Consider the following 9,462-nt stretch of genomic DNA (forward strand, 5'->3'; position numbering starts at 1 on the left):
ATCTAGCTACTGCCTACGGACCCTTAGGTCTATGGTGGACTACTCACGCATCATCGGAGAGGCATTAGTGAGGATGATGAACCCCTCCGTGATGGTGTTAGATTCGATCTTGTGGTTCTGGAACTTGCGGCGGCTGGAATTGTATTTCGTCGAGTCCCCTAGGGTTTCTGGAATATTTGGAAATTTATAGGGTGAAGAGGCGGTGCAGGAGACCCCTGTGGGCCACACAACCCATCAGGGCGCGCCTGAGCCTCCTGGCACGCCCTGGTGTCTTATGGGCCCCAGAGGCCTCCCCTATGGTCCTTCCTTGGCCCCCAAGTTGTCTTCTGGTCCAAAAAGTTTCGCTACGTTTGGACTCTGTTTGATAGGGATATTCTGCGAAGTAAAAAATAAGCAAAAAAACTGCAACTGGCACTTGGTACTATGTTGTTAGTCCCAAAAAATGATATAAAGTTGCTATAAAATGATTGTAAAACATTTAAGAATGATAATATAACAGCATGGAACGTTGAAAAATTATATATAAGTTCGAGATGTATCAAACATGCCTCTACGTCATAACAGGTGACGGGCTTGAACAACTCTCTTGTCGACCAACATGACCCAGGCTTGAATCATAGCTATCAATGTTGCTGCCTGAACTAGCAGCTTCACCCGTTCATCCATAACCTAGGCAACATCGATGGTGTAGTGAGCAATGGGAAATCGACCCTATACCTTGCTTAACAGCCTAACAAACGACCTAACATAGGAGGGGGGTGTATGCTGCATGCAAGCTTTGGTGCCGCCGATGAGGACCGGGGGGGGGGGGGGGGGGGGGTGGCATGGCTGAGACGAGGAGGACAAGACGAAGGCCAAAAAGAAGAGGAAGAAGCACCTCGCGCTGCCGGAGAGTGATGTTGCTACCGTCACCTCTTGCGCAGATCTGAGTCGCCATTGCCGCTGGTGCTAAGAATTGAGGATGATGGGCTTGTCCTAGAGCAAGAGGTGAGTGAGTAAATGGGGGGTGAGGCTAGATTTCGCGCCATCCCGTGTCAGCCAATTTCCTTCTCCTGCCATCTCAGCTCGATTTCCCCTTGCATCATCGCGTTCACATTGCCCCCTTTTGCGCCTGACTCGCCCTTACTCGCTGGTAACTGCCGATTCGAACTTTTCCAGCGAGTCAGGCTCTAGGCTGCTTTAAAGTTAATGTTGATGTGAGCGAGACATCCGTGTTTGCAACCAAACATGTTTTTCGTGGCCCAACTGAGCCTGTTGGGATAATGCAAGCAACCAAACACACTCGCAGTTGTCGGAGGTGCGACTGCATGGTAAGTTTATAATATATGAATTTGAATTTTGCTAATTGAGGTATTTGGATATGAAAATTAAAAATTTAGATGTGATCGGTCACTGTTCGCATACGCGCCAGGTCATGTCCGCGTACGTTTTGAGATAACCAACGTGTCATGCTCGCGGTTTCTAGAAAAATAACATAAATATGCGTAAAGGAAGAAATGACAAACAAGATCGTATTCTAAGAACTGACGACGAGTCCACGAGAAATAACAGCCTCTCAAACGGCCACGAGGCTCATCTCCTCATCCACGTGGCGCTCTCCCTTTGGCTGCCTCCTCCCAGCTCACCCCCTTCCTCATCTCCCAACAGTGAGGGAACCTGCTCCTGCCTGCCAGCCACTAGCAGTTGCCCGCGCCACCGCTCCCGCCGACATCACCGGGCGCCACCGGTAATGCAATGGCCGCCATCCTCTCTTCCGCCGCGCCAACGACGCCGACTCCCCCGCGCGCCCGGAGGCCTCGACAGGCGCCCAGGAATAGGCGCCTCCCCCTTGGAGGCCCCGCGGCGGGCCTCTTCACCACGCTCGGACTAAATGGCGGCAGCGCCGCTCTCGCCGCTCCTCTCTCCTACGAGGAGATGCTGCGGCTCTCATCCGACACCGCCGGTGGTGGGGGTGACGGGTTCTCCCTCCCAGACCTCGGCCTCGGCGGGTTGGTGGACTTCGTCGCGCAGAACCCGCTCGTCGTCGCCGCGGGCCTCGCCGTGGTCGCCGTGCCGTTGGTCGTTTCCCAGGTGCTTGGCGGTGCCTCCAAGCCGTACGAAACCGTGTCCGTGAAGGCCGCGTACCGGAGGCTTCTGGAGGAGCCTGACGCGCAGCTCGTCGACATCAGGCCGCTCAAGGACGCCCGGGAGGTCGGCTCGCCGGACATCTCGGAGGCCAAGAAGAAGGCGGCGGCCGTGCCCTACGACGGAGAGGACAAGAACGGTTTCTTGAAGAAGCTTGCGCTGAGGTTTAAGGACCCGGAGAACACCACATTGATCATCCTTGACAAGTGAGTAGCTGGAATTTTTGTTGACGCCTGCAATGTGTTTGCTTTTTTGTATGCCCAATCTTTATAGCCAGGCAGTGAAAACTTCTTGCTAAGAATCAAACTGGGAATAGTGCCGTCTTATGTTCTCAAAATTAAAATAAACTAGTTAATGATAACCAATTACAAAGAACTTGTTAGTTGGGTAAAATTCTCATAGATTGTATCCTGATGTTCTCCGCCTGCTCATTGACTTCTGGAAAATAATGTTGTCAACTCTTAGAAGCTACTCCCTCCTTCCCATAATATAAGAGCGTTTTTTACACTAGTGTAGTGTCAAAAACACTCTTATATTATGGGACGGAGGAAGTAGAACATTGTAAATGCTTCTACATGGTGCCGATGAAGTCGATTGTGGTATTTAAGATGTCACTGATAAATAGTGAGGAGTTCATGTCAGTAAAGAAAAGCTGAACAGATAATTTGCATCTTGGAAAACTTGAAACAATTTTGACTCTACTAGATAATTGTAACTCACTTTTCCCTTTTGATCAACGGTATATGGTTGCGTGAAAAGGGAGGCACATACTTAATTTTCATTTTTTGTCCTTCAGGAGGAAACAAATAATTGTGATAAGTATTATAGTAATTGTCCACATAGTTTTATTACAATGTCCCTATGAACATTTATGTGGATAAATTTGAGACAGGTTTGATGGGAACTCTGAACTAGTTGCTGAGCTTGTCACATCCAATGGCTACAAAGGTGCTTTTGCGGTAAAGGATGGCGCAGAAGGACCTCGGGGATGGCAGGTACTTATGCTCCACGAGGCTTGTTTTTACTACTAACTAGTGTTTAACATGTATATCCGCTCTGCAAAATGTCACCATTTGCTAGTGCTCTACTGCAGAGCAGTGATCTTCCCTGGACTGCTCCCAAGAAGGGATTCAGTTTGGACTTTGGTGAGCTATTTGGGGTGAGTTCAACTTGACTTTTATTTTGTGAACCTTCATACTCCCTTCGTTCCTAAATATAAGCCTTTTTAGAGATTTGAATATGGACTACATACGGAGCAAAATGGGTGAATGTACACTAAAATATGTCTATATACATCCGTATGTAGTCCGTATTGAAATCTCTAAAAGGGCTTATATTTAGAAACGGAGGGAGTAATAAGAATCTATTTCCCTGTATCATCTGGTATCATGGTTCTGTTCATTTAGATTTATGTGTCAGTTCAGTCCTGAGTGTGATGCCTAACTTACAGGATGGTTCAGAAGGTTTGCCCGTCACAATTGGTCTTGCTGCAGCTACTGGTTTGGGATTACTTGCCTACACAGAGGTTTCTAAAACTTGACGTGCTATCATATTTTGAGGAGTTGAATCAGTTTCCTCTTTATTACAAATCATGTATGACATGCTGCAGATAGAAACCGTGCTACAGTTTCTGGGTTCAACTGCGGTTATCCAGCTTGTGGCAAGCAAGCTCGTATATGCCGAGGTGCTTATTTCATTCTTTTCTCGGTGGGCTTTGGAGATATGACCGGGAACCTTTTCCTTTAGTGAGAATGATCTTCGTTGTCAAACTCTTCCCAACCTATTTATGCTGCTCCCAGGACCGAAAGAAGACCCTGCAACAGATTGATGACTTCTTTAACAAGAAGATTGCACCAAAGGAGCTTGTTGATGAAATTAAGGTAGTTCCCCATCCTCCTGGTTGCTTAGAGTTAAATCTGGTTGGTGCACTGTTTGCCAGAACTTATGCCTGATTTGCACTGGTGCAAATTTTCATGTCCTCATAGTAGTTTTTCTCATAAGCCAACCATCAGATACAACTGAATACAATGTGGTTTTACATTGCAATTTCAGTTTCAGAAAAAAATCAGCACCAACCGAAATCACTGAAATTCAATGATTTCGGTTTGCATTTGGGCCAAAGGGCTGAAATATTAACTTGAATTTAATTAAATATTTGATTGTTTTTTTAAATGATTTTTTAATTCCTGTGTACTATTGAAATTGCCAAAATATTTTGGCCGAAAGGTAAATATTCCAGTGTCTTGAAATTACTGAAATTCAGTGAATTTCATTGAAATCTCGCTGAAAGTGAAAACCATTGGTGAGCATGATGCTCCCGTGTGAAAAATCTGAATTTCTTTGGCAAGAAGACATGTTCAAGTCTTCTAACTGCGTGAAAGTTTTCATGGAGAAAAGACATGTGTGATGGTCTGGGCAACAAACACATTCCACTCTGAATATCCCCTTGTGATGCCTTTCTTCAGAACATGAGTAAACTTGCATTGTTTTTCTTTTTTCTTTTTTTGCGGGGAAACTTGCATTGGTTTTCATATATTAAATCGGTTGGTTATTCAGCAAAAATATCTTTTTGTCATCGGCAGGAAATCGGGCAGGCTCTCCTGCCTTCATCTGGTGAAGCTAAGAGCCAACCAGCAGCAGCAACAGCGGCAGCGCCAGCCGCTGCCACGGCAACTGCTGCACCAGTAGCAGAACCAGCAGCCCCAGCTGCTGCCACGGCAACTGCTGCACCAGTAGCAGAACCAGCAGCCCCAGCTGCTGCCACGGCAACTGCTGCACCAGTAGCAGAACCAGAAGCCCCAGCTGTAGAAGCCAGCACAGAGTCGCCTCCTGATACCGCAACATCATCGAGACCCCTGTCACCATTTGCAAATGTAAACCATATTTCGTTGACATTTATCTGCAAAAGTGAAGCCGACCGATCTAACTCAACCACCCTGGTTCTGCATTTCAGTACCCAGATCTCAAACCACCGGCCAGCCCTTCCCCACCAGCTTCAGAGGGTAAAACCGAGGTGAAGGCCACCGTTGTCGCAGCAACCGAATCGCCGGCGGAAGCTAACTCGGCACCGGTAGCAGAAGCCGTCGAAGAATCATCGCCTCCTGCGAAGCCCAGGCCTCTTTCGCCATATGCGAACGTAAGCTTATACTGTTCCGTAACTTCAATATGCTTCACTGCACAGACAAACGCATCAAATATAAACGCCATGCTCATCGTTATACTTGCTTTTGCGTGCGTGCAGTATCCAGATCTCAAACCGCCGGCCTCTCCTTCGCCTTCGCCGCCTTAGTGATGAGTTGTTTTGAGAGGATCGAGCTTATCGCTGGCTGTCGTCCGTATAAGAAACCAGGTATAGAGGGCCATTGAGCTGTTCATAAGGCACCACGCTAGAGTACCAAGGTCTCAAGCAGTACATATATATCTCCAGTGATCGATTCGTTTTGCTCTTGTAATTGTGGAACTACTAGGAGTGTGAGTTTACGAGTCTGGGTTCTACTTGACATGTTTCACCTGCTCGTGTATGAAGAAACAAGGCCGGCGAGCTTCCGGTTGCGAAGAGTACTGTCGTTGCAACCAGTATTTTTTTCTGGAAACTGCTCTTTCCTAGCAATATTGGTATAAGAAAATTGGTACAGAAAATAAGTCATAACTACTACTGCTGCGTATCTCTAGATTGATAATAATTAAAACAATGAAGCGATAGAGGCCCCCCCCCCCCCCCCCCCCCCCCCGGTGTTGTCTCCTCTGAGTGGGGGGTTGCCCTAGCCGCCGCCACCCCCTCCCTCCCCTCTGTCGCCGCCAGAGGTGCCCTCTGGCAGCCATTTGTGACAGCGATAAAGGTAGCGGCGAGGATCCGGCGGCCTGCGTGGAGAGCATAGGCAGCTGGGGCGGCGGCCCCGGAGTTGGCAAAGTGGTGGCGCATGGGCGGCAGGCGCGCCTGCAGGTGTGGGTTGTCGTCCTCGGCCGCGCGGACGGCGAAACGATGGTGAATCCGGTGCATGGTCGGTGGGCTACTCCGGTGGTCCTCCGTCTTCAGATTCGAAGGTTTGCTTCTCCACTTTCCTCTAGCCCCCTCCCAACCATGTTCTAGCGGATGTGAAGCTTTGCTCATCTAATGGTGGTTGGGTTTGGTGGTGTTAGTCGTGGTCGGTAGAAATCCCTGGTTGGCTTTTTCAACCACGACGGTGGCCAGGCCCGCTTGTGCGGCTCCCCTTCTTGAAGGCACCGCCGAGACCCCTTCTACCCCCACCCCCTCTCGTGTCTGCCTGTTGTTTAAACTGGGCCAGACACCGGGCAAGAACTGCACCACACCTCCGCTCCCCATCTCCTCCTTGCACCATATTCTCCACACTCTCCATGGCACTCGGTGAGCAGGAAAAGGAGTTCTCTGGCATAAAAACCGCGTCGAGCTCACCGGATACGAGCCAAAAAAGTCGCAGCTCCACCTTGAGGGATCGAGAAGATAGGTCTAGAGGGGGCGGGGGTTGAATAGACACTTAACAAGGCAAAGTTCCAATTTCTTTCCTTATAATTTAGGCAGATTTTAGCACAAGTTAAATGACAACCAATACTTCCTACACATGCATATCTAGAGTATGGGCAGCGGATAAAGAACAACATACAAGTGCAAGAAAGTAAAAGGAGGTAGAGATCGAAAGATCAAACGCAATGAAGACACGGTGAATTTTGGTGTGGTTTCGATAGGCGGTGCTACCGTACGTCCACGTTGATGGAGACTTCAACCCACGGAGGTTAAGGGCTGCGCGAGTCCATGGAGGCCTCCATCCAGGGATGGTCCACGAAGAAGCAACCTTGTCTATGCCATCATGGTTTCCATCCACGAAGGACTAGCCTCACTCGGGGTAGATCTTCACGACGTAGACGCTCTCCTTACCCTTACAAACTCCTTGGTTCAACTCCACAAGATTTGAAGACTCCCAAGTGGCACTAGCCAATCTATGAGACATCACTCTTAAAAAGGTAATAGATGTTGTTGTTGATGATGAACTCCTTGCTCTTGTGCTTCAAAGAATAGTCTCCTCGATACTCAAACACTCTCTCATAGATTTGGCATGCTAGTAGGAAAGGATTGGAGTAGAAAGCAACTTGAGGGGGCTAGAAATCAAGGATCAAAGGTTGCAGTGGAATCCCCTTGATTTCAACACAAGTCTAGGACGTTCTCTCTCAGAAAATGATATGGGAAGTGGTAATTTCGTCCTAGTTGCTCTCTCTAAGAGTAGGTGGTGTGGGTGGCATATCTATAGCCTTCACCAAAAATCTAACCATTACAGACTTCATGCACAACTCGGTGAGACCGGGTGAAACCACTCAGTGAGACCGACCAGTGCAAAAGGTTTGAACTTTAGGCATTTCGGTGAGACCGGATGAATCCACTTGGTGGGACCGAATGATGATGACCTAAGCACCTTCCTCACTTCAGTGACACTGATCGATTTCACTTGAAAATTCCGAAATTAAAACAACGGGTTACAGAAGAATGGCATGCGCACTTTGGTGGGACCGAATGCCATCTCGATGAAACCGAGTTTCTGTGGTTTAGGCAACGGCTCTGTCAAGTTTATTTCGGTGGGTCCGGATAGGAATGAATCGGTGGGACCGAGAATGAATTTAGGGTTTTTGACAGATAGAGTTGTGAGGGTGTGGTTGAGGGTTTTTGGAGCAATATCTCTAAGCACTTGAGCAAATGACTCATGATCAAAACCTCAACCCCTTTTAACAGTATCCGCTTTCTTATGGATTCAATGTGATCTTTGATCACTTAACTAAAAATGTAGAGTCTTAAAGCTTTGCCAATATTGTTCCTTAGTAGCTTGAGGGGTCCACATCTCCATCCTTCTAATTGCCTAGGTTGATCCTGTCTTGAAATATACTTGAGGAAAACACTTGTCCAACAACATGTATGTTGACATGAATTACCAAAGAAACCAAGGGAGAAAATGCGCTTTCCCACCTCCCTCACCGCTCCAAGTCGTCAGTGATACGTCTCCAACGTATCTATAATTTTTGATTGTTCCATGCTATTATATTATCTGTTTTGGATGTTTAATGGGCTTTACTAAGCACTTATATATTATTTTTGGGACTAACCTATTAACCGAAGGCCCAGTGCAAATTACTGTTTTTTACCTATTTCAGCGTTTCGCAGAAAAGGAATATCAAACGGAGTCCAAATAGAATGAAACCTTCGGGAGAGTTATTTTTGGAACAAACGTGATCCAAAGGACTTGGAGTGGACGTCAAGAAAGAAGCGAGGAGGCCACGAGGCAGGGAGGCGCGCCTGCCCCCCTGGGCGCGCCCCCACCCTCGTGGGCCCCACGCAGCTCCACCGACCTACTTCTTCCTCCTATATATACCCATGTACCCCGAAAACATTCAGGAGTACCATGAAACCCTATTTCCACCGCTGCAACCTTCTGTACGCGTGAGATCCCATCTTGGGGCCTTTTCCGGCGCTCCGCCGGAGGGGGAATCGATCATGGAGGGCTTCTACATCAACACCATAGCCTCTCCGATGATGTGTGAGTAGTTTACCTCAGACCTTCGGGTCCATAGTTATTAGCTATATGGCTTCTTCTCTTTCTTTGGATCTCAATACAAAGTTCTCCTCGATCTTCTTGGAGATCTATTCGATGTAATTCTTTTTGCGGTGTGTTTGTCGAGATCCGATGAATTATGGGTTTATGATCAAGATTATCTATGAACAATATTTGAATCTCCTCTGAATTCTTTTATGTATGATTTGTTATCTTTGCAAGTCTCTTCGAATTATTAGTTTGGTTTGGCCTACTAGATTGATCTTTCTTGCAATGGGAGAAGTGCTTACTTTGGGTTCAATCTTGCGGTGTCCTTTCCCAGTGATAGCAGGGGCAGCAAGGCACGCATTGTATTGTTTCCATCGAGGATAAAAAAATGGGGTTTATATCATATTGCTTGAGTTTATCCCTCTACATCATGTCATCTTGCCTAATGCGTTACTCTGTTCTTATGAACTTATACTCTAGATGCATGCTGGATAGCGGTCGATGTGTGGAGTAATAGTAGTAGATGCAGAATCATTTCAGTCTACTTGTCACGGACGTGATGCCTATATACATGACCATGCCTAGATATTCTCATAATTATGCACTTTTCTATCAATTGCTCGACAGTAATTTGTTCACCCACCGTAATACTTATGCTATCTTGAGAGAAGCCACTAGTGAAACCTATGGCCCCCGGGTCTATTTTCCATCATATAAGTTTCCAATCTATTTTACTTTGCAATCTTTACTTTCCAGTCTATATCATAAAAATACCAAAAATATTTATCTTATTATC

At 47.0% G+C, this 9,462-nt stretch overlaps 1 protein-coding gene across 2 annotated transcripts; it reads left to right on the forward strand.

Annotated features, from left to right (window-relative positions):
- The first annotated feature begins 1,640 nt into the window (after positions 1 to 1,640).
- Positions 1,641 to 5,717, forward strand: LOC109772125 (protein THYLAKOID RHODANESE-LIKE, chloroplastic). 2 transcript variants are annotated; one of them, XM_020330814.4, is made up of 10 exons: positions 1,641 to 2,330; positions 3,017 to 3,119; positions 3,218 to 3,283; positions 3,575 to 3,649; positions 3,734 to 3,808; positions 3,924 to 4,004; positions 4,707 to 4,784; positions 4,833 to 4,997; positions 5,078 to 5,260; positions 5,366 to 5,717. In XM_020330814.4, the coding sequence occupies exons 1-10, from the start codon at positions 1,735 to 1,737 to the stop codon at positions 5,411 to 5,413; spliced, it is 1,470 nt and encodes a 489-aa protein (XP_020186403.1). In that variant the 5' UTR covers positions 1,641 to 1,734; the 3' UTR covers positions 5,414 to 5,717. The 2 variants fall into 2 exon arrangements, with proteins under 2 accessions (XP_020186403.1, XP_020186402.1); XM_020330813.3 differs by having other exon boundaries at positions 4,707 to 4,997.
- The last annotated feature ends 3,745 nt before the right edge of the window (positions 5,718 to 9,462 follow it).

Source organism: Aegilops tauschii, chromosome 3 (genome assembly GCF_002575655.3).
Source record: "Aegilops tauschii subsp. strangulata cultivar AL8/78 chromosome 3, Aet v6.0, whole genome shotgun sequence".
NCBI classification, from domain to species: domain Eukaryota; kingdom Viridiplantae; phylum Streptophyta; class Magnoliopsida; order Poales; family Poaceae; genus Aegilops; species Aegilops tauschii.

Coding starts and splice junctions, on each gene's coding strand:
- LOC109772125 (XM_020330813.3), top strand. CDS start 1,735: ATGGCCGCCATCCTCTCTTCCGCCGCGCCAACGACGCCGACTCCCCCG. Junction 3,284..3,574: donor ACTTTGGTGAGCTATTTGGG/GTGAGTTCAACT, acceptor CCTAACTTACAG/GATGGTTCAGAAGGTTTGCC. Junction 3,650..3,733: donor GATTACTTGCCTACACAGAG/GTTTCTAAAACT, acceptor GACATGCTGCAG/ATAGAAACCGTGCTACAGTT.